This window comes from Colossoma macropomum, unplaced genomic scaffold, assembly GCF_904425465.1.
Source record: "Colossoma macropomum unplaced genomic scaffold, Colossoma_macropomum, whole genome shotgun sequence".
In the NCBI taxonomy this organism is placed as follows: domain Eukaryota; kingdom Metazoa; phylum Chordata; class Actinopteri; order Characiformes; family Serrasalmidae; genus Colossoma; species Colossoma macropomum.
Genome location: NW_023494785.1, coordinates 16,687,032 through 16,712,043, shown reverse-complemented (window position 1 = coordinate 16,712,043; position 25,012 = coordinate 16,687,032). Strand labels below are relative to the sequence as shown.

The following is a 25,012-nucleotide window of genomic DNA, read 5'->3' as shown; positions in this document are numbered from 1 at the left end:
ACATACACAAAGTCTGAGAGGGGTGGTTGTCCTCTGCTGTTACATAACCCAGCCTGCGAGGACCCATGTAGCCATAGGAGGTGTCCACACAGAATGCCTGTCTACTGTAAAACTAACCTTTCTGGCTCACATTTGAAAATTCCCTTACGGTTTTAATGTTTTGATGTACAGTAGCTTGTCTGACAAACATCAAGTTAAGGCACTTATTCTGACTAACTATGATGATCATAAGGAAGCATGTGTTAAAAGTACATTTCTGCTTAAATATATTATAAAAAGCTTATAATGTCAATGTGGATGTTGTAAAGAATACTTTCATCCAAAGTACTTTTTCACAAGATGTAAAAATGTTCTTAATTTTTAATGTATGTCAGTGTAATGAGGTTTAAATCCAAATCATTTTGGACCTTTTCTGTTGGCCCTATTCATCATGAAATACAATGTAAAGGACAGCTGGTGTTTTTAAAGGATGCAAAGAATAAATAAATAAATAAAAAACAAAAAAACATTCCATGCACATCATTTCATTCACGGCAATTAGTTTAGAATAAACTGCCATTCTGCCCACTGCATTGTGTGTAAATGTGTATGTGTGTGTAACGAGGTAATACGTGCAGTAGGGTAATGGAGGTAAGTTTGCAAATCTGAAATTAGCCAATCGGCTCCTGGAAATAGATGAGGAGTCCAAACAGACTCACTGACCGCTAATCCTAATCCAGATTATCTCCACTCTTACAACACACAGCAGTATTTTTACAAAGAGAGAGAGTCAGTAGTCAGCCTGTGTAGGAGTTATGAAATCGAGAGAACAAGAACAAAAAGAATACAGAAGCAAAACCACATGGAAACAAAAAGAAAAAAACGTAAAGAAAATTTAATCAACAGGCATCAAAGAAATGTAAAAGCCTGTGAAGGGAAGATAATATGAGGGTATAGCACATCATTGAGGAAAACAACATAAGTTTCACTCTGGAAGACAGCAAAGAAGTCATTATCCCTATGAATCACTGAAAAGTGCCCTCTTCACCCTGCAGTGTTTTCTGGGAAGTTACCTCTACAGGGGAAACAGGTGCTTGCACTCTTCTATTTTGCTTGAAGCCTGAAACTAAGACATTCCACTGCACTTCCATTAGGGAACTTGATGACTTTTTGGACCTGATACTTTTACTCATGCTCAAGCTGGTAGCTGCTTTTATTTTGACTGGAGTGTTTCTTTGAAGTCACAGCACTTCTACCTATGGATGGCTCCTCTTTCTACCTCTGCACATTAGCTAACAGTCTTCAGACCTGGTCATTTATAGGGGGGCTGAGCAGAGCTAGCACAGCTAGAGACCCTCAGCCCCTGTCCTCTGCCATTAACTGCACCAAGTGCCTTGACAGTGGCTGTCATTTAATTCAGAAAGCCTGGCCTTTTACTTTAGGCACATTCACAACTTGAAAATATTAACCTTATCCCTCTCTCTCCCATACGATATAAATATGATGCTATAGTATTTTTCATTACTCCTCACATCACTTTGTAGGGAACATGGAGTAACTTATGTATGGCCAACAAGTCATTCTGAAACCTAATGCTACAGAAAACCTGCTTCTATTTCCTGAGTTTAATTGCATTTGACACCTTATGGTATTTAGTATTTTAGAAGGTTATGGCATGACCATAAAGGTTAGTGGTAACTAGCGATACATAAGCAGTCGGGCAAGTGTGGGTTTGCGTGCAGGTTTGGTTTGAAATGTATTTAGAGTCATAAAATGACGGCATGGGTTAACATATGGTCTAACTAAAAATGTTTGAAAAATGAACAAGTCCTACATTTTGCAGGCAGGAAATCAAATATTTGATTTTGTGATGTAAATGTTTGCACTGTAAGATAGTTAAGCAATTCTAAAAGACTTTTTTACGGTATTGTGCAGTTATTTTTCTTATTTTTAATAAGGTCAGGTGAATGGGGGTCATGCTGTGGAATGGGTGTTGATCTGTGCGTCATAATGTTTACAATGTATACTTCTGCATGAAGAGAGTGTGTATTGGCACTGAGGGTCACTGAGAGAACAAAAGAGACAGGATTGCATAAGAAAGCAACAGTGCAAAAGATAAAAGAAGAAAGGTAAGAGTGCATGATTAGTAGAAGACTCATGGGGAAAGAGCGAGACAGATAGGGAGGAAGGGAAAGTGACAAGACACTGCTTGAAAATAGTACAGATTTGAAAATATTCAAAATCTCACCCAGGAAATACCCTTACATACAAGATGTGCTGTCAACATTTCACCTGTGTCCCATTCAGAAAGGTGAACGTGAATAACGTGTACCAAATCTGTACAGATGTGGGCTGCTAGTTGCATTTACTGAAGCACAGTTTTGATGTATTTGTTCTTAAGTATTTTCAGTCATTTTATTTCTACTCAATAATATTTGTGAGGAAAAGAGTCTACTTTTCACTTGATAACATTTTAGTTATTGAAATGTAGTTATTCATTCCTTTTTGTGTTTATTTCATCATGCTCCATTTGTGACAGCATCTCACTTTGGAGTGTTAGCATTGCAGACCAAAAGGATCTCAAAAGATTAAGAACAGCTCCCAACAAACTTCACTTTCTATGCTGATGCTAGATGTACTAAGAAGTTCCGCTGCAGCTCTACCAGTGTTTAAGAGGTTTTTGATCTGCTACTTTTGTAGTTCACAAGGTGTTTTTCAGAAGCATACTTTTACTTGAGTCATAAGTAGACATAACAATACTACTTAAATATGAGTTTAGACCACTCTATATGATCATGAAATATATTCTTACAGTTACAGCAGAGTTTTCAACCTAATGAGGGAACTAATTCTAATTTAGGTCACAGGATCACTGGCTCACATGACCATATTTATGTAATCTGGTTAGCCTAAAGGCTGTTAAGGCCTGTGGGTCTTTTTAAAAACTTTCAAGCACCATTCATTTTACTCATTTGCTTACTATGATTATTGATATTTCAACTTGCCCTCACATGACACATGCCATACTGCAGAATGATTTTAGAAAGTCTCTTATAGTTTCGGGGTCAAGCAACTTGGTAAGTTCTTAATCATTTCAGATACAGTTACTCAAATCATAAACATATCAAAGGAAGTCACAGTTCCTATATGCACGTGGCATGAGCACTGAGGTCTGCTATTAATGAGCAAACTTCCAATTTTCCTGGAATGAGGTCCTTGCATTGGCCACCCTCTCCAGCAAAGAATTACTAATAAACTGCATGTATGCCAGAGTAATTTATTAAATTAAAGCTCAATTGTTAATTTAATAAATATCCCAGAAAGAAAAGGGCTTCTCTTAGAATAAGGTCTCTCTAAAGGTGCTCTGGTTGACTTTTCCTGCAGTTATCAGTGTACTACTCTTACCACTCTCTCCCTCCTCATCCAGTAGTATCACTTTCCTGTTCTTTTCTTTCTTCAGCTATGTGAGACAGGCAACCCTCTGTATACCTACAGTGCTCCTGAGAATGCCTTAGTGATCTTAAAACTTAAAGAGGGACTGATGGGTCAATACTGCTAATTGTGTGTATGAGATTTTCATTAAGCCTATAAAGTTTTAACCCTTTACACCATAAGGACTCATATGTAGGCCCACATTTCAGTTCCCCACAGCTATGACTACTGAAGTTACAAATTAGCATTATAGTAGTCACCAAATAATTTACAGTAGTGACCAAATAATCTTATACTAAATAACTGAAAAGTAAGCCAAGGGTTTAATGAGTTTTCTGTTCTCACACACAACATGGGCACCTTAAACCAGTACATGGAGCACGATTTGGCACAAACTGCAGGTGTTCTTGTGGCATCTACGTCCTCCAGTATGGAGTCCAGAGAAATATAGCACTTGTGTTGACCAGAGGTGGGTAGTAACTAGTTGTATTGCAACTAGTTACATGTACTTAAAGTATGCATATCCCACATTTCTCTTGTCTTTTTCTTTTTTGTTTGTCTGGGTTAATGTATCGAGGACAGTCATAACTCTGATTCAAACTTCAAAGTAATTGTCCAACCTATTCTTTAAAATTAATCAGACTTTTTTGTTGCTATGCCTTTAAAACTGATATATAAGTGACCTCTGTTCCTCCTAATAACTTAGACATGAATGGATGTAGCTAAACTGTTGTAGATATGTGAAAATTCTTTGGTTTTTATAAGATCACAAAAATGATTAATTTGCAGCTTAGTTTCCATGTATGGATTGTGTGCACTGATGAGATGATTGTTTACATGATTATCAAAGTGTTTTATTTCAAAAGGGTGAGGACAATTTACGTTTCAATTATATAGGCCATTAATTAAAGTTTGGAAATATTTGTACCTCCGAGTCTTTTCAAATGATAACACTTTTACTTGTACCCACTTGTGAGGAAAGGAAAGAAGTGTATGTTTCACTCATCTATTCACATCAAGTAATTCATTTTGTTTTTGTGTTAGATTTCATTTTGTTCTGTTGGTTCAGCTCATGTATTGTTTTGCTGTTGCTCACACCTCTTATTTGTGAGTTTTAGCAATTCTTTTAGACCAAAAGTATCCCAGAAAGAGAAGAATATGCCTAACGAACTTTATTTCCTATGCTGATAGATGCTGGATGTACTTATCCACTAAAGGAGCTGACTCTTCAGTACTACAATAGAGTATATTTCATCTGTCAATTCATTCTTTTTCTGTTTTTTTTTGCTAAGCTATTTTTACTTCAGCTTGAGTCAGTGTTTCACTGAGGTAACAATGCTTGTGCTTGAAAATGGGTTTAAGCTACCCTATCTAACTCTGGAGTTGACTGTGCTGCAGAACTGCACCAGAAAAGTGGAAAAGTGGGCTGTCATCGTGTGAACTCAACGACATGTGAGCTTCCAAAGCTTGGTGCTTCAGTAGATGCAGTGATGAGGATTTAACTGTGTGTGTGTGAGAGAGAGAGAGAGAGAGAGAGAGAGAGAAAGAGAGGGATCTCGTGCTCCAGAGGATATTTATAGTGTGTCACTGTGCCAGCCCTCATAGCTGCAACTAAGTGTGTGTTAGAGAGAGAGAGAGAGAGAGAGAGAGAGAGAGAGAGAGGTGAATGTAAGGCTTGCTGAGGAAAATGACACATTATACAAATATGCAGGCTATAATAAGAGCATGTAACTTGTCCACAGTCACATTGATTCCTACCTCGTGCACTCTCCGTGTGGCTGATCTGCTCCGGAGACTCGGGGTCTTCATTTTCCATAACTTTTTAGTCAACACCCTGTAGCAACACCCGCACCTCACAGCACGTCCAGCCGTCCACTCCTGGTGGCTATTTAACTTCAAACTCGATTACTAAGAGACCTACAGTAATAAATAAAGTACGACGAAGAGGAATGAGGGCTTAACTAGCGCCCAGGTCGCCGTAATCGTTTTAACAAGCACATCGCCATTCTGATGAGATTCCCGTATGTTGATAAATAAATAGTGAATAATAACAAAGGCTGGGCTCCTCGGTTCCTGTAGAAAGCAGCGGAGTGTGCAGGCCGTTAGAGCGCGGCGATCACCCGCTGTGGAGAGAGTCCCGCGCTGGAGGGTTAGCGGAGCTCCGTTATGTCACCGCCGTTATGTAATCAGCCCGGAGTGCTTTACAGTAACGGAGCTGGAGGAGCTTTACGGCGCACTGAGGGAATAAACACTCTAACACTCAGAGCTGCTCATAAATAATCAGCATTTTATTATGATTCTCCGCTTTCACAAAGCAGGATTCATCCGTCCAGCCAGATAACTTGAGCCCAAAGTCAAGCCTGTCCAAGAGCTGAGGGACATTCGTATTGGACAGTCCTCATCTTTGGGCTTAAGTTATCCGGCTAACTGAGAACATGGAACATGAATGGGTCTATGCACCTGTGTTTGTTGGTTTGAATAAAAAAGGAAGCTGTTACAGTCTGTCTGTTATCACAACAGAGGTACTCCTGACTAATCAATACTTTGATAGGATCTCTGCTTTACAAAGCTTATCAGATGCTTGTTTGTTTGTTTGTTGTGGGAAAACATGGTTACCCAGGGGAGGTGTAACATGGTAGGTTAGTGTGTATGTTAATTAATATAAATAAACAAATGCGGGGGTATAAATATGGATCAGTAGGTGAGAAGGACAATACTTTTTGAAAATGGTTCTACATACAAGCTCCACATCGTAACAATAGAACCATCCTTTTGGGTGCTATATAGAACCCTTTTCAAAAAGGTTCTGTGTAGAACCATATACAACACAGTCTTCATCAATCTGAAGAACCATTTCACCATGCAAGGAACCATTTAAATATGAAATGGTTCTATATAGAACTTATGGTTCTAAAAGGAACCATTGCCTTTACTAAGAATGCTTGAAGAACCATTTTTAAAATTGTGTATGATATTATGTAAACGATGAGCAGGTGTGCCTCATTTTAGTGAACCTGTAGATGTAGTGTAGTAAAAAAAGTACATGATTTTATTCAAGTAAAAGATTGGTATAAAAGATGGGTGTAAAGGGGAATATTTATTTAATCTCCTTTAAAAATGTCATAGAATCCACTTGCTTTTAGGGGAAAAATAAGTTTCTCAAAGTTTTTGAAGTGATTATGTAATACAGTTATGTTTGTTAATCCTTTTTGTTATTATAAACACACTGCTTATATAAAGTCACTATCAAGTGTAAAAAAAAAAATAGTGAAATATAGGCTAATGGGCACAAATTCTAACAGAAAGCAGCATGTAAAGTTTGTGAATAAAGCTTAAGTTGGTTTGTCAGAGTCTATTCCAAGCCCAGAGTCTATGAATATGGAGGTCATCTAGACTGGAGATTCCTTTTTAAAATGTTTAGGGTTTGATACAATAGAGGATGGATACAAACAGAGGTAGCAAAGCAGGGTTATTATGCTGTCAGTATGAAATGCAGCCATGTGCTTTGAGTGAAAAGAGGAATCTTAGTACCAAATATATAAAATTGTAGGATCAGTAAAATCAGCTGGATTGGAGGAGTGAAGAAGGGAAGCCAGTTAGATCAGTACTTTCAGCTTTGCTTTCAACACCGGAAACTTTGTGTAAGATTTGGTGTCTCAAAGTTGACTACTAAAATCAATCTGTATCTATAGAAGGATGGAGTGAAAAAGAAAGAATAGCAAGAACGAACAGTATGAAAATTCAAGTAATAGACGAGCTTCAATAGAAAGATGAAAGGATAGAAGAAAGAATTAACTTGAAGCTTCATTTGGGAGCAGTTTGCTCTACTATAAAACAACATAAATAACATATTTTGTATAAGTGCAGTGTTTTCTCCTGTTCTGTCCTACATGTGAGAGACTCTACCAAAGAACAGAACGAGCATTAACACATCAGAGTCCTTTAGCTAAATGTAGTATGATGAGGGAAGATGCTTCATTGTTTGTTCTGATTCATCTAAAGTGACAATTGATGAGTGTAGTTTTCAGACATTATAAAGCAGATGAGCACTGAACAGAATCCATTTAAATGTTTGATTACATTTAATTTTCTTAATTTTAATCACAGTCAGTTTGGGATTATTTTTGTTTGTTTCGTTAAAAATCAGTATGTGACTACAAAAGACTATATTTCATTTGAATAATTAAGTAATTAACTTTATAGCCGCGTGGTTGAGTGGATTTATATATTATTTGTTAATTCAGGCATCATTTATAAAGTTCAGGCATCATTTATAAAGACATACATTTTAAGGTATAGATATTAATGGGTTAATATTTATACGATCTATCGCGTCTAAGATAAAACGCTCGAGTCGGCATGTTTTACTGTGGAAGAAAGGGGGAGAGAGAGAGAGAGAGAGAGAGAGAGAGAGAGAGAGAGAGAGAGAGAGAGAGAGAGAGAGAGAGGAGAGAGAGAGAGAGAGAGGTTTTAACGTTCGTACCGCGGGTGGAAAAAAAAGCCCCACCGCGGATATTCGCTTTAGTCCCACACAAGCCATCAGCTAAAGCCGCCTGGACCAGAGCTGAGCTCGGCTACTCCTCAGACACCAACACACAACCTGCTGCCCTACATAGAGAGAGAGAGAGAGAGAGAGAGAGAGAGAGAGAGAGAGAGAAAGAGAGAGATGGAGATAGAGATGTGGGGCCCGCTGGGACAGAGAGATAGGGATCTAAAAATAATTTCTGATGAAATCCGCAAATACTTTAAAACTCTACAGAAAAGGTTTCATTAAAAAGGTGACATAAAATCCTGAAACGGCGTCTGCGCTAAAGCGCTGCTTCGTAAGAGCTTAATGAGCAGCGTTTCTGATTGACAGGTGAAAAACACTGATCAGCTCTGTGTGAAGGTGAAGGGTCAGTGAATATACAGCAGGTCTAACAGTCCTATGGAAAAAAAGATTACTGTAAAATTAAATATGTTACAGCCAAAACAACTGAAAATGACCTTTAGTCGAGTTGGTTCGTTCATGTAGGAGCGTGAGAGGTTAATATTCCTGGAATGAATTAAAGGACGCTGCTGAAAAACTCATAGAACCCTGTTCTGTTGGTTCCTGATTGTTTTGTTATGTGTTTTGGCTTTTTTGATGGGTTGATATCACAATATATCACAGAAGTTCCTAAAGATTTAACAGGTGACCAATGGCTGTTTCTAAATGTATCTGATGGTTTCCTAATGGGATCTAAAGATGTTCTACAGGAAGCTAATGAAAACCATTCGGCCAATTTCCACTAGAAAGTATTTTCTAATTCTTAATTCTAATGGTAATTTTTCTGCAGGGGATAAGAGGATATAACCACATAATGGATCTAAAGGCTAATTTGTTGGACTGTAATGTGTCAGTTAGTGTTACTGTAGTCAGTTTACGCCTTTAATTGCGTAATGTATGGCCGCTGAATATCAAGCGCTGTGACTGGAGCGCGCTGGAGACGCATGGAGCGCTGGTTATTGGGCTCGTCAAGTCTTTCTCTCGGGACTGATGGTCACAATCACGCACAAAATACCAGATACAAACATTTCTCGCTATTTTAGGTTTATCTACAGTAGGTCAGTCTCCATTACACCCACGGGCAGTGTTGTGTAGAATGAGGCGTAAAGGGGATCCTTGATTTGTCAACTCTTCTGCACAATGCAGTCTTTGAGACCAAATAACCAAAGTCATTCAGAGTGGTTTGATGTGAAAGTGCATTACAGAGAAACTTCCAGATCTGGACTTTCTTTACAGTGGTTGTCATTGTAACCAGGGTTCATGGTGTCTGGATAGAAAAATGACCACTGAACCTACGTTGTCCGAGTAACGTTAATAATGGTAAAATAGTGGTAAAGTAAAGGTTTTCTTTTTGGTACCATTTGCCTTACCATGTTTTGCCTTAACCTCTAGCTTCAACTCTGTCTTTAAGGACCTGACCTGAGAATTGGTTGATGAAGGGGTAACTCTATCCTCCTGTTAGTCTGCACCACACACTAGGAACTTATCTAAAGTTGGGAAGGCCACTTGTATAGTCTTTCAAGAAAAATCTGTTCACCTTTTTGTATTATCCGTTCATCCGTTCAAAACCATGTATGTAGTCCTACAGATCAGATCTACAAAACACTGAAAAAAAAACTAAAAAAATACTGGCTTCATAAAACCACATTGTTATTTAATGTCTTTTCCATGTTTTCTGTCTGTGTGCAGTCTTGGTAATGTGTTCTAATCCTTCTCAAAGCTGCTGAGACGTAAGGAACGGAAAGAGCCCAGTGAGAACGGACAAAGGCCATACCACGCTGTAGCATGCACTATAGGTGTCATATTGAATCACTGTATCATCACTGAGGTGCTAACTTCAAAGACTCCCAATATGAATGCGTCCTCTTCAGATGTGGACAGTGTGTCATTCATTACCGTAACTCTGTGGTGTTATTTAGGCCTTTTTACTGGAATAATAGTGAAAAGGGGAGGAGGCTATAGCAAGGTATAGATGAGATGCAAGGTTGGAAGCTCTCTGTGGTGGAATACGGAAGATAACATTACAATTGTGTATGTGCGTGTAATCTCGGGTTTGCTTTGTGAACGAAAATTGAACCATCTCCAATCCAGAAATGAAAGGTTACCTCTATTCAAGTCACAGTTATGAGCCTCAGTCTTGCAGACAAGCGACTGTAATCTTCACTCTCACTAGTGATTTCCTCAAAGGGGTAAGCAGCATGATATAAATGTCACTATATTTTATTAATATGTCACATTTTCACAAAACACAGTACATTTCACCATATTTAGCTGGCCTGAATGAACTGGTTAAGCAACAGAAACAGCGCACCTGTAAAGCAATAGCCTATCACAATTTAAAAAAAAAAAAGATCAATGAATAACAAGTTCAGAAACTAGGTGAGGTTAGATGTGAGCTCATGAGGAGTTTATTGAAAAAAGTGACACACAAACAGTCCAAAAAACATGAGAACACAGAACAAGAACACAAAAGACCCAACAAGAGATACACCAGGAACCAGCAACTATGGACAAAAGACACCCAGAACTGCAGAGTCAACACTTCGCAAAGCAGACAGAATGGTCAGGTTTGTTCAGCTGTGTTTTGCTGGTAAATTGCGATGGACAGGTGACCAGTGTTCCGGACTCAGGTGTAACAGCAAGGGGTCTGACAATGGAAACCAGTCATTTTCTATTCACCATGTACAAAAATGAACTATTTAACAAAGGAAAGGAAACTTAAATAAGATGGTGGAAAAATGGTATAACATTCAGTCAACTACAAGTGTTACTATTCAGTGATATTACAGTGCAACAATACTGATTGTTATTAACAACCTCTCTGTAACTGGCCGTTACCTGGTGTTGTAGAACCAGTAACGTCAAGTGGAGCGCTCAGAAAAGTGCAACATGCCATGTTATTCCATCACCCAGGCTTACTTCCACTTACTAGGTCCAGACCATATTTGGAAACTCAGAACACTGAGTCAGCACTACTGTTCCATACGAAACAAAGCTTTGCTGGACTTCTATACTGGCAGTATAAAAAACACGGATAACATTTCTTAAAAGAAGTCTCAGCAAGGCTTCATGATTCCAGTCCTATACTGTATTTTATTTGTACCTACTCCTTACAGCAGGCACGTCAAACTGGGGACCGTCTGGGCCAAAGTGCTGCGGAGATTAGCGTTTACTCTTATCTAACCCTCTGAATTCAGTTCATAAAGGCCTTGCTAATTAGCTGATGAGCTGAATCAGGTCTGTTTAATGAGGCAGTGTGCTGAAGTCTGCAGTGCTTTGGCCCACGAGGACTGGAACTTGACACATATGCCTTACAGCATGTTTTGCTGTAAGGATAGTTGTGTAGACTAAGTGAAGTACACTTTTCAAAAATAATGGCTTTACAGAAAAAACTTTGAGGCATTCACAAAACAAATTTACACAGATATAAGACTGCATATTTATATAAAAATAATTCCATTATACATGAATAACTGCACAGAATCATCAAAAGGATATTACTTGTAAAGTATTATTTTAATAACTTTAATGGTAGTTAATGTATGATATGTCAAGCACCATCTCAAAGCTTATCCCAAGTAAAAGTCTAACACACAGTTCATGAGTAAGTAGTAACGGTGGTAAAATGTCAATAAATACACAGTTAAAGAAATATATAAAATAAATATTTGCTCTCTGGCATGTTAAGGTAACTAAATATCAGACACATCAGAGGAAGTCTCATGTGGCTCTGACAGCTGGCAGAGGTCAAACATTTGTACCACTAGCTGGTCATTTCATACACGCACACACACCTACCCAATCCACGCACACACAAATATGGTGGCTTCTGGCCTGCTTTAAACCTTATGTCCCAAATAAATGGCCCATATTAATTGACACAAATAACGCTGTGGGGAGGGAGGGAGGGAGGGAGGGAGGGAGGGAGGGAGGGAGGGTGAGAGAGAGGGTGGGTGAGAGAGAGAGAGAGAGAGAGAGAAAGAAAATGTTTACTATATGTATTTATGTATTTTAAGCATTGTGCAATATACAGTTTTCTGTAAGTGGCGGGTGTTTAAATGCGTTTATAAATGAATTTTTGTAATTTACAAACTTCATAATTCTACAGTTAAAGGCTTCTATGCACAGTTAATTATTCCTGCCCTTTAGGTGACAGAGGTGATTTAAAAACATTTAACATTAATCTTTTCTACACTTTTTTATATTCCATGTTGTTGGGTTTGCTATGACCAGCTATTTTTTGCCATTTTATTTATACTTGTTCAAAAAAAAACAAAGGCAGTGTACAAGGTATGCATGCAACAGATGAATTTATACTATATTAATTCATTTAAATTAATTTCCCAGTAGTTAAATTTACTTAAATGGGAAAACTGAAAAGCTATTACCACAAAACAACCAAACATGTGCATGGAAGTGCACAGAAATAACCAAAAATAAAAGATATAATTATGTCCTTTTGCCTATTTCATCTTTGGTCTTTTCATCTTTACTACTTGAGTAGTTCATCACTTCATCCCCAATATCTGGGCATTAAAACACATGCCTGCACACAAGGGCAAAACATCCTAACTCCTCCTTGTCGTTGATCAAAATTGCAAGAGAAAAACAAAGAGCCGAGAGGTACAGTAATGTGGAAAAGTTCAAAAGCGAGATTCTTTCTTTTTCACACTGCAGTACGTCTAGGTTTTTTCGCTCCTGTACTGCAGGCATGCCCTCACTGAGACATGTAGACTTTTATGGCATTTAGTTTTTCCCCTCTAACATGGGTAAACTATTCGTACTGATTTAAACAACAGGAACAGTCACTTCTAATACACAATACTAATATATGCTCATTAACTTGGAAACTGTCATTTTTAATGGAATATAGTCCATGTGATTAACATAGTAATGCACATATGAACTGCTATAAACTATGAATATGTCCTTTGTGGCCCCCACTGTGCTTTTGTGTTTGTGTGCGTCTTTATTGCTCTACCTGTTGCATCTGTGTGTAGTCTAGTCTCATCAGTGCTGGTCACCCTACAGGTTAAGAAGGTTTTTCTGCCCTCCACACGATCCAGAGCACTGTGAATAAGGACTACACTACCCAGCGGTATCGGGCTATATGAGAACAAAGTACAAGAGAGAGAACATCTGTAAGAAAGACTGTTGGTATTAAACTGCTTACAGGTTAGGTAGACAGTGTGGCTTTGAGGTCAAAGTGTAAAACTGAACATTTTCAATGGACTTTTGTGTTACAAGGTAATACACATTATATGGTAAACTACATTTCTGTGCAGTTCTGTAAAGGTTACATGTTTTAAATAAGCTCTTAGTTTTTATTTTCTAACACAAGTGGTAAAATATGACAACATTTTATTCTGAAACGAATACTGGGAAAACTACATGACAAACAATGCTGGAACACTGTGCTGGTGGCCACCTCTGAATTTCTGAGTTAAGAACGTTGTACCTGCGATAATTGATGTTGAGGTTGGCAGTCATTATGGGCCCAGACAGGCAACCAGCAAGACCACCCGTCACAGTATCAATCATGGTAGCTATTGCTCCTCCGTGCACATGCCTGTGGCACAGGAAAGCAGGCTTACATCACTTCCCATGTTACATGCAAGGGGATTCCCCCTTTTCTCACAAAAAGGACCACAGATATATTTGTCAATCAGTAGTATACATTGCTTATAATGCTTATACTCAAGACCGGTAACTGTCTCTGCCAAACCACAATGTACTGTGACATTCAGATATTTGAGTATGTGTTTCTGTGAGATGGTGTTTGCTCACCCAGGTGGTCCCTCCAGTAGATGTCCAGATTGAAACACACATACACATCTCTTCTCCTGCTTGTTCACAAAAATGGCATACTCAAACGCTGCTCCGTGCTCCTTTATGCTCCTCGTGAACAGTCGAGCTTTGGACTGGATCATTTTACTAAGATATGCTCCTCCTGATGGATGGAAAAAGGGTAATTTTCAGTACTTTTACCATAAACTATGTATTTTCATATCCTCATATTTGTCTATGCATCTAATGGCAATGCCAGAGCACGAGTTATCTTGTTTCTCTCAGGTTGGATGGTACTGGCGACATGATGGAGGCATCTGTCTATCTAGACATAATATGTAGCACTGAACAAGTCAACAGTACTGTCACTAAATTATACATCTATGCTTATCTATAATCTGCTCTTTGAGGGTAAATTCAGAGCTCATCTGAAGTGGCTGTGCTGTTAAATTTGCAGCACATTAAAGTCAACCTGAAATCAAAATTGCCCCTTTTTTTTCCACCATGTAATGACTTTTGCGCAACTCTAAAACATCTTCTGGTTTTTGGCTGTCACAATATACTAGCTGGCATCGGACAATCATATTAACCAATAACATCATCTGTCACCTGCTCCTCCACCAATCCTACCTTCAGTAATATCATGTTTCACTCAGAGTTACGTCACGGTACGGAAGGAAGGATTTACGATTCAGGCCAGCTTTAATGGAAGGGTGTTTTTAGAGTTGGGACATCGTCCACTTATGAGGTTTCGGCCTAGTGCCTTGACCAGAGCCCAAACATCGTTCCTAGGTCAAGATGGACTGTGCAATGGATTATTACTATGTCTACTAATTAAGCTTAGATGTATCTTAATTTCTTAAAGACTTTTCTTAATGCATTCCTCGAGTAAACTGAGGCAGCGGGAAAGTGCCTCTCAACAAAGAGAGCAAATGAACGAGTCTGGCTTCAAACTTTAGTGCACTGGACCTGGGTCAGGAAAATCAGCCACAAGGAGAGAACGGACCATGTAAATCACCTCTGGCGTATTTTAGAGTACGGTTGTAGCTGGGCAGCTTCCGCCAAGGTCCCCTCTTCTTCTCGCCCCCTACAGTCTCCACCTCACACAGCGCAACATAATGATCATAAACTCTCCGCATCTCTGGGCTCCATGACGCATTGGGCTGGCTGAAGTCCCGCGGCTGGGCACCGAAGGGCCACAGCGACATCTTGTGGATAGAGAGAGGCAAGTCAGACGCTGGAGAATGACGAATCACTACATTTCATCAGCCGGTTTACAGGAGGCAATTACACATTAGTATTCATTATAAATTCACAGTCTTTAACACTATGATGTTATTATACATCCATCCACAAAAATCAGAAAATGTGTGCAGACATATAGTCAGCTTAGGGGATTCAGAGTATTTGAGTCAGAAGGCAGGACACTCGCACAGAAGCAGTTAACGCTATAATAGCCAACTAAGTTGAACCTTACCGAAAGCGGGCGAATGTTCTGGAACGCTGAGGGCGAATTCCACTGTGTCTGAAGCCCAAGAACGCCGGGCACGTTCGGATACGAGAACGCACGGATGATGCTGGTGAGCCCTTTGGCTACCGGCTGCATCATGATGAAGGAATGTCCGCACTAACACCTACTAATAAAACACAGTCCCGCAGTCTGAGTCCAAGAAACTACTGCTAAAATCATCTCAACATGATGATGAAACGGACAGCGTTCTCAGCGCCCACGTTAGCTAACTAACGTTAGCAGGCTAATACTAAAGACTCGGCTGCTAACACACGTGATAGCTTTCTTCTGTGAGTGACTATTAAGTTCTCACTGTAGTTTTATTTAACCTAGATGTGGCACTGTAGTGTAAGAAATGTTCCTTTTTTACAAGTTTTCCTTTTTTAGACACTGGCTAAGCTACATAAACATAGCTAATATCATATGACTTTCAGCGCCGGACTAAATGACATCGAGGTGTCTCTGGTAACTGTTACCAGAGACTGTGTGGAGAGGAGAACTGCCACTCAGTAATGTCTGTTGGGTTTGTCAGACACGGGAGGGCGCTCCCGAGCGAGGCCAAAATAAATGGGTTACTACGGAGCATTTGAGCAAAATCATAGTTTATAAATAATGAAACTTTTTTTTTCATATAGAAGAATGCATTTCATGAACACAGTATAAAATATTTTAACACCGCTGTTATATTTTAATGCTTTTGAACTCCAGTTCAAAATGTATGAAGCTTTATAATAGCGCCTCATGAACGTTCATGACGTCAGTGAGTGCGAACTGCTTAACTCAACCAGAGCGCTGCTCCACGCGCCAACCAATCAGCACTCAGGAGCAGTAATACCAGCCAACCAGCACTTAGTGGCAGTAATGCTAACCAATCAGCACTCCGTAGCAGTAATGCTAGAGTCCTACTGCTTAAAACACGTTTGCTGTAGAAAAGGGAAACATACAGGTAGGTTTTCTTTGCTTTTTTAGTAAAATACATCCTTCTACTTTACACAGTTAAATGAAGGTCCTGGACAAGTGAGTAGAAACTATTTTAACTTTCATTTTTAGTCGTTTAGCTCCGTTCACCCCCATTCATTGAGGACTCGCTCGAGGGCGCCCTCTGGCGTTTTGCAGTCATTTTTTTATTTAAAGGTAGGAATAGGAAGTGGTCATGCTCCTCTGCTACTACTTCCAGCAGCATGAAAGCTCTGCTCTCTTTCAACATACTAAACCCTCCATACTTCACCTTGCTAGGTTAACTCCACTAGGGAACCATGCGAGTCTCTCGTTTTTAATATTAAACTGATTATAACAGGCGAATGAGTCTTTATGATTTTACAGCTGAGGTTGTCGAAAACTAGTATCAACCCACGTCTGCAAATGCACTTTGAATCGAGCAGGGAAGTGATTAGCCAACCCGTTGGACGTGTCGAAGCCATGTTTTTTTATATTTTGTGATTCCCTGAATAAAAGTACACCGAGAATGCCCGTGTTAAAATGAGCGGAGATGTGAACTGATGCTATTTAAACAGCAGTTACGCAGAACGGCGCTGTCTGCACACGTTACCGAAATCACGGGTCACATGACCTGATCAGCCTGTTGCCTTAACAACCGGATGGCTTCCCTAGCTAACGTTACTACTTACAGCCAACGGTTAACTTACATGGTGTTATACCAGAAAGTCTACTTGTTTTTGTTAATTTGTTTGTTTATTCATTTTTATATGTAGTTCAAAGGATCGAATATATCGCCTGTCTTCTAAAAAAGCTCGTTTAATACTTACAGGAAATGTTTGGTCAGACTGATCGGCGTTTTAGGAGCACTCTTGTGCAGAGAGAGAGGGACAGAACAAAGGTAATAAAACAGAGATAAACAAGCTTCGCCTTTATTTGCTCATGCCGCTTACTCGTGTATCTTTGGCTCTTAGAAATCTTTCTAAATATGCCGCCCTGTTACCTTTCTGTGTCGCAGAAAGAGGAAGAAATAGCTGACAGACTTGCTGAGCTGGAAAGGTGTGTTCTGCTTGTTTTGTGTCAACATTTTTGGAGAGACCGTGCTCTGCTGTGGCTTTGGCTTCATGGCCACAGAGCAAAACTGGTTACATTATATGTGAGATTCCTCAGTGTCATTTAAGGATTTGTTGTTTGTAATATATGGTAACATCTTTACTGGGGTTGTTGAGATTGCAGGAAATTAGCGCTATAACGTGGTTTTCAGGAATGTTTTTCTAGTGATGTGGCATTCCCTGCTGCAAGGGCTGATACTTTACAATGGAAAAAAGGGAAAAGGCCTAAACAAATAGTTCAGCAATAATAATAATAATAATAATAATAATAATAATAATAACAATAATGATAATAATAATCATGATAATATTGTAAAAGACATGTCAGTCAAGATATTACATAGAATTTGTCTGGTGAAACATATTTGGGAAAGTTTAAAATTTAGATATAGATGAGCATAAATTCATTTGTTTTACCACTGTATTTACACCTTGGTTAGATGTGCAAGACTCTATTGGGAAAAAAAAGCTTGCAAGTGGCTTGTAAGAATTGCTTTATTTGATGTATTGTTTTATTTTAGACCTGATGAGCTGGAGGCAGGAAAACTGTACACTATACAACTCAATGTAATAGAAAGTTAGGAATTAGGAAAGATTAGAGGAGTTTCATATTCATAAAACAAAAGTAAACACCCTCCAAACCTCATACACTTTTAGCAACATTTCAAACAATATGTCAATCTTACACAGTTTTTGAATGTAATGTAATGTTTTGTCTGTTAAAAAGGCTACCAGCTTCAGTTTCAAGCTCAAAGGTCTTTTATCTATCCTTGCAATTCTTCTGTATGATTAAACAAAGCCTGAAGTGCTGAATGCCTTAAAAACCTTTAGTGACTAAGTCAGCTAACCCTTTTAACTAACCTGCAGCTGATCTGTGTTCAGCACCAATAATGCTGTGCAGAAGGCAGAATTTGAAGGAGCCATCCAAGCTGGGTCTGTTCAAGCCAGGACCCTGATGCACCAGGAGCACGTCCAACAGAGAGAGACTCGTCTGGCTCACACTGCACTCATTCTGGTGGGTAACATAACTCTTATAGAGGAGTTTTATCATTGGAAACCTCTGAGTTTTGTTCTATTTAATGTTTGATTGATTAGATTAGATTCAACTTTGTCATTGTGTGGAGTACAGGTACAGAGTCAATGAAATGCAGTTAGCATCTAACCAGAAGTGCAAAATACAGTATTATTTACATATAAAGTGCAGAAGGACGGTAAAGTGGTAAAAAATACAGATATGCAAGTATCAATATAATATACATATGTACAGAGTGAGTGGAGAGAATGCAAATGTAGGTTGTATGTACTGTGATGTGTAAAAAAATATGCATTAATGCAAATGTTACTGAAGCTGAAACAGATCAGATCCTCTCCATCTCTCATCAGAGAATAGGTAATGAGTTAACCTGACCTCGGTGTGTTTCTCATGTTTCATCAGGTGCGTAGAGAGGCACTGCGCAGAGTACTGGAGCTGGAGAGACAGCTGTATAGCAGTGAGTTGAGCCAGAGGGGCTTGACCATATATCAGCAGAGGATATAAATAACACCTATTGCAGTCTCTATAACATCTACCTTTTTTGTTCCTCTGCCCTTACTACACCACTGTCATTGTCCTGCACACGCACATGAAGTAGGGTCTGTGTCCATATGGGGTTTTCAGAAATCCAGTTCACGTTCTGTCATGTCATACTGATAATTTTTTGGACAAATTGTCCTTTCTTTCTTTATTGTTATGTACAGTGAACGTTACATTTACAAACCTATTCCATGGTGTTTTCTCTTGCCAGACAAAATGGAGACGTAATGATCAGTTAGGTTTTAGCCTTCTTAGGCAATTACTCATTTTAGTTTCAGAAATTGTGGTACGATAGTAATATCGACAGTATTCATAAAGTACATGTACATAAAAATAAAAGAATATGTTCATTTAATGACAAAAAAGAGGAGTTTGAAGAAAATTGGGTAAAAAATGACAAAATGACATAACTCTTTGCCCTGCACAGTTTGGTAGCAGACCCGGATGATCAGCTACTCATGTCCTAATGAGTATTCTTTATACCTTAAATAAAGATTCTGATACTCCATCTACCATCAGTACTTGTATCACCACTGACGTCTCAAAAGCATTTGATAAATAGTTTTTTTGCCATGTCACCATGATGCTCTGTCGCCATGAAGTCTCTCCTGCAGCTGGGTGTCAGACCTGTCCTAATGCTACAGTTATGTAGCTTTGTTTTGGGTTGTAGGCAGAGAGTTTGACATCAGGTTTGCTGCTCTGATTTGCAAAAGCTCATGGGCCTCTCATCTTCCCTGTCCTCATGAACGATGTGGATCCATGGGTGCCAAGGACCCAAAGTAACATCTCCTCAGTTGGTTCTAGATAACCTAGACAGATGGTGTCTGAACAGTCAAATGGCTTTAAATCCAAACAAATACAATTCTATGACTGTGACTTGTATGAGAACTCCACCTCCTTCTATGCCTCTTTATGTCTTAACAGGAACCATTCTGTTGCAACATCAACAGTGGCAACTTCAGACAGGACTTCAATGCACACCTGTTACATCTGACACAAGCCCTGTTGAACCAGAGTGGGAGTGTCCACTAATAATCCATAATCCATCCAAATCCTCATTGGCATGGGGTGTTCTACTTATCAACAGCCTTGACTCTTTGCCTCCCCTTGAATAGTTTCTAAACTCTCCTTTCAGAGAATGTCAGCCACCTTTAGGGCCTACACATCCAGCTGGTAAAACCAGAATAGCAGCTCCCAAAAATGAGAACTGGTAGATATCAAAAGTGAGTCTGCCCATTTCTAACAAGAATTTTAAATGTGGATTTATAGAGTGTTCAGTATGTTTTAAGATTTGCATTTGTTTGTGTTTAGGTAAGATTTATTTAAATGTATTTGTTTGTAACTGTGTAAATGTACAAGCAGACTTTGTAAACACTACTCAGTTTATGTGGTAAAACTACTATGTGAGTGTGAAATAGAAATCCATTCTAAGTCAGTCAAAAAGTACGTAAATAAAACAGAACAAAATAATAATCACAATAAATAATGTAAAAAGTAATAATCAGTAAATAATGTCAAAAGTCATTACATCTTGGTGGAATATTACAGGAAAACAAGAATTTGGGAAATGGGGTTTCAAAGGTGACAAGTCAGGAAGAACACCAAGATTATGATTTAAAGGGATCGACAAGATCTCCATTTATATTAATGTGCAGATCTTAATAACTAATGACAAACGTTTAAAGGCCGATCAGTAGCAATTATGCCAACATCTGAGAAAACTGGTGTTCATTATCTTATGTAACAGACAGCAGCTGTTAAAAGAGACTTTCATCTCTTTTTTGGTGGTTTGGTGTGAAGTGCTCTAGAGGAACTTACAAAGTCAGAACTGTTCACAGTGGTGGTGATAGGAACCAGACGTCTAAAGAATTTAATGCTTTTAAAAGCTCCCTCACAGACAGTTATTACACAAAATGATTATGAATATGCTGCATGATGTGTTATAATTATTGTGGGATAAGATTTTGCCCTAAAGCATACTTTTTAAAATCTGGAGAGGTACTAACAGGGTACAATAAAATAGTCCCAAAAAAAACTTATTTTTTCAGATTTTTTTACTATAATAGTAGATGAAAAGGAAGATGAAAGGAGTGAAAAATAATTTGACCTGGAAGAACTGGAAGATCCAGAGTGTAAGGCAGCACCTGAATCGTTCATTAGCAAAGCCAGAACTACACTGTTGCCCTAGAAAAGTCATCTGAGAGTGAGTAGTAGACCTTTATCACCGTGCTGAAGTTCTGTTGTTCCCAAGTTTGACGAACAAATATGAATATACGGATGCATGCTACATGAGTATGCTGTGAAAATACGGACATGCTGTAATTATTTGTTCTTTCATCCTCCTTTTTTTCAGACTTTCGTGACTCTTCTTCCACCCCTCCTTTTCTTACTCTGTCACAGAAACCCACACTCTTTTGTTTAGAGTACTCCATTTACAGCAGTGTCCACTGAAGGCTTTTTCATCTGCAGGATAGAGGCTTACAACATCCTGCTGAGTGTGTTTCTCTGTTTAAAGAGAAGACCAGGAGCTAGTCTACATCAAACAATGGAAAAAATGTTCAAATAGAACTGAAAACTTTTGTTAAACAATGAATGAATGAAGTTTGATCACAGTGGGCAAAGGAAAAAAAAGGAAAACATTTCCGTAGGTTTATTTGTTATGAGTAAATGCTTTAGTTTTAGCTCTGTTGTAACAGATATTGAATTGAATCGAGACAACGCCCCTAATCAGCACTGCAAAAAGAATATGAAATTTTAAATGGAAAACACTGAGCCACAGGAATGTTGACATTGTGCTGTCTTCAGCAAGTCCAAATGCAAATGTTTATAATCCTTCAAACGTAAAATTTGCAGCTCCTCCCTTTTTACAATATTTGCTGTGACAAAATACATATTGTCTTCCAAAAAATGGTAACTTTACAGGAGAAAGCAAAAACCTCTCCAACATGAATGGCTTTTAAAACATTGGTTTTAGGCCAAAACCTTCTCAAAACTTTTGTTAAACAATGTCTCGGGTTTCAGATCGCATATTCTTAACCATTTCATGTAAGAACTTTCTGTGAGGAGCTTTTAGAGGCAATAAACACTTCATACGTCTGGTTTTTATCACACCACTCTGAACAATTCTGACTCTGTAGAATTTCTCTGAATGACTTTCTTTATATGTTAACCAAATAGGTAAGTAGAAATGTTTAGAAATTGGTGGACTTTAATATAAAGTAAATTAATAAAAAAATAAATAATTTTGAAACATTTGTATTGGTCCATTCTGTATGAAATTTCCACACAATTTAAAGGACGGCTGATGTGTTTATTAATTAAAAATGTAGGTATGTTTGTTTCCTTTTGGACAGTGATGATATTTAAAGGTTGGTGTGCAATTTTCTATTATGAAGTAGGTGTAAACTAGAGAAGGGGGTGCAGTGCTTAGAGGGCCTGCAGAGGCTAGCAATTATACCTACTACTTTCTCTTCATCGTCCTTGTCCACAGCCTCAATATCCAAGCTTCAGTTTCCCCTGGACAATATCATCACTGCCATAATAGCACAGGTAATATACAAAAATTATAATGACAGCAAATATCAGTATTAATCTCCTTGTTGCACTTTCTTTTAAAGGAAGTGAAACAATAGACAACAGATAAGGGCACATATTCTACAAACCCACTGTATGTGTAGATTAGAGGTGTGAAGGCACACATTATCAGCATTACATATTTAAATGTAGAACACGAACTATAATCTGCAGCAGTCGCAGAAAAGCAGAAACTATCAAATTAGACTTTGGAAATCCCCAGACTGACTGCAGTGCATACCAAAAATGGTATCATAAAAATTTTATAAGAGCTCATTATGAATTACCGACAGCATGCTCAAAACAACGATCAGTGACGTTATCTAAAGCACTATATGATATCAGTAACATATTTCAAACATGTTTTATTGAGGTATACCATGGTATAATATGAAGCACTAGTTTCCTTATAACGTCACAATATCAAAGGTTATATTTACCATCAGTGTTTTATGGTTTATTGTCTTCATCTTCAGACATTCCTGCCATCTAATGCTGTTTTTCTTTTGAAAGCATTTAAAAGTAGTTTAAAACGTCTAAAACTGACTACAGTTTTTCCAACTAAATAGGTTGCATTTTTGATTTTGATTGATTTCTTGTATTTGAACTATATGATTACTCATTATTAAAAGTATAATTTCACTTATTTCCTCATGAACCAATTCTAATACATTAAGCAACAGAAAAAGCAAATTACAATAGATTATTCCATATATAAACACTACACTGTAAGTACTTTAAGTACTGCACTGTAAATGTTTTAATTATGTTTGACAAGGTAGACCCAGAACACTAGTAATAAATAAAAAAGGCTCAATTATTTAATTTCAGATATAACAGAGCATATCTTTTACGCTTTTAAAAGCAGCACACTGCAGACCTCATGACAGTCTGTCAGCATTTTACCTTTTTCTTTTTTATTTAATTTTGACTACAGAGAAAACATACCCAGCAGCAGCAGTACTTTAGGTAAAGTTCACCAGCAGTAATATTGAATGTTTACAAATATCAAGCAGTGCTGTGACTAACTACACAGCTACACTTGAAGTGTGGCAAAATGTGTTTGTATAAGTGCAGATGGTCACTAGGTCCGGAAACTGACATCTGACAACATGCACAAGCACACAATCTGACATAAGTATGTGGTACAATAGAACACAATATGGCCTGAAGAGAAGTGTCAACCCTTTTTCTGTAAAAGCTTTTGTGGCATTCAAGCGCAAAGCTGGAAGAACGAGAGCCTGATGAGCCACATAAGCAAATCAGGTGGCGACTGTCATAGAAACCTGCCAAAATGTAAAAGCATATTGCATTCAACTTTAAAATCTTTCCAAAAATGAAGTGGCAAGTGGTATAAAACATGAGTGTAAAAACTGCTTCAGTCACAAACGCTTGCCAGTGTCATAAACCCACACCTTTTCTCTTTGTCTGTAGTCTCCTGTAACTCTTAACAGCATTTGAGATGTGGAGAGAGATTTGTTTGCAGATCATATCAACAGCAGGATACAGCATTTGCTAAAGCATTGCTGCTGTGTGCAGCTCTCTAGTTAAAGGGAAGACCTGATGCTTGCGTATGTTACACAAAGGAAAAAAAATTTAGTTTTAAACAAGCATTTTCTTAATTTTTCACACTGAATGGATTTTAAAATATATGTTTCAGGCCAAAACCTTCTCAAAACTATCATTACACAATGGCTTAATTGTCAGGCAGCATATTCATAACCAGTTTGTTTAATAATTTTCTGTTACAGCTTTTAGAGGCATTAAACTCTTCAGACATCTGGTTCCTATAAGCAGTACTATGAACAATTGTTGTTTCAATAAATACAGTATAAAGTCAGGGTTTCACATGAACATAACATAGGAAATTGTATTCCTGCCATGTTGATTCAATTCCAACACCCATCAGCCACACATGCTGTTGTTTTAATGTCAAAGTGATTCTGAAAATATAATGTATGTTTCTTCCATATTGTGATATATTTCCAAGTGAAACACAGCATTAGGGAGGATCCTGAGTGTATGTTTTTTGACTAAATGTTGGGTGCACTGTTTTTTTTGTTGGTACACAGTGATGTAATGAAAAAACAGAAGACATTTCAGAGGTGACAATAGTCATTACATTTTGATGGAGGTTTTTAATTTTGTCTTTTAAAGGGAAATGTAAAGTTTTTAACCCAATTTGTATGCCCAGTTAAGAAGACATTTTGTGTTCTTTTAACACAGCCAATATGTTTTTAACACAGGCAACGTGTTCAGATTTGCAACATAACTATGTAGTCTAATTACCCATTCTCATCATTGTCAGAGCAAAACCTCAAAAAAATTAACTTGACAGAAGAAGAAAAAACATTCTTAACTTTCAATGTAAGTTAAATGTTACAAGATTTTTTTCTGTGTCATTTCTGACCATTTCCATTTGTCTTCAATGTTAGGGGCAGGTGGTATTTTTAAATTATGCTTAAAAAAAAAGAAAGAAAAAAGCGAACAAAATGGAGATACAAGGTTTTGTTCTGACAGCGACAATATGCCATATTCCTGTAGCCTGGCACAAAAGTGTTCTGTAAATTAACAGTGTTTGA

At 38.1% G+C, this 25,012-nt stretch overlaps 2 protein-coding genes across 2 annotated transcripts in view; both read right to left on the bottom strand.

Moving 5' to 3' along the window:
- The window catches only part of rorc (RAR-related orphan receptor C), a 38,547-nt gene extending 32,966 nt beyond the window's left edge, over nucleotides 1–5,581 (bottom strand). Inside the window, exon 1 of the mRNA XM_036584952.1 lies at nucleotides 5,170–5,581. Coding sequence (XP_036440845.1) covers nucleotides 5,170–5,227 — 58 coding nt within the window. The 5' untranslated portion in view covers nucleotides 5,228–5,581. The remainder of the gene's footprint in view (nucleotides 1–5,169) is intronic.
- Nucleotides 5,582–10,319: 4,738 nt separating this feature from the next.
- Nucleotides 10,320–15,706, bottom strand: them4 (thioesterase superfamily member 4). Its single transcript, XM_036584940.1, has 6 exons — nucleotides 15,204–15,706; nucleotides 14,745–14,934; nucleotides 13,727–13,889; nucleotides 13,398–13,508; nucleotides 12,921–13,045; nucleotides 10,320–11,829 (listed from the first exon to the last, which is right to left on the bottom strand). Exons 1-6 carry the CDS (start codon nucleotides 15,333–15,335, stop codon nucleotides 11,786–11,788), a joined length of 765 nt encoding a protein of 254 aa, XP_036440833.1. The 5' UTR covers nucleotides 15,336–15,706; the 3' UTR covers nucleotides 10,320–11,785.
- Between the last annotated feature and the right edge of the window lie 9,306 nt (nucleotides 15,707–25,012).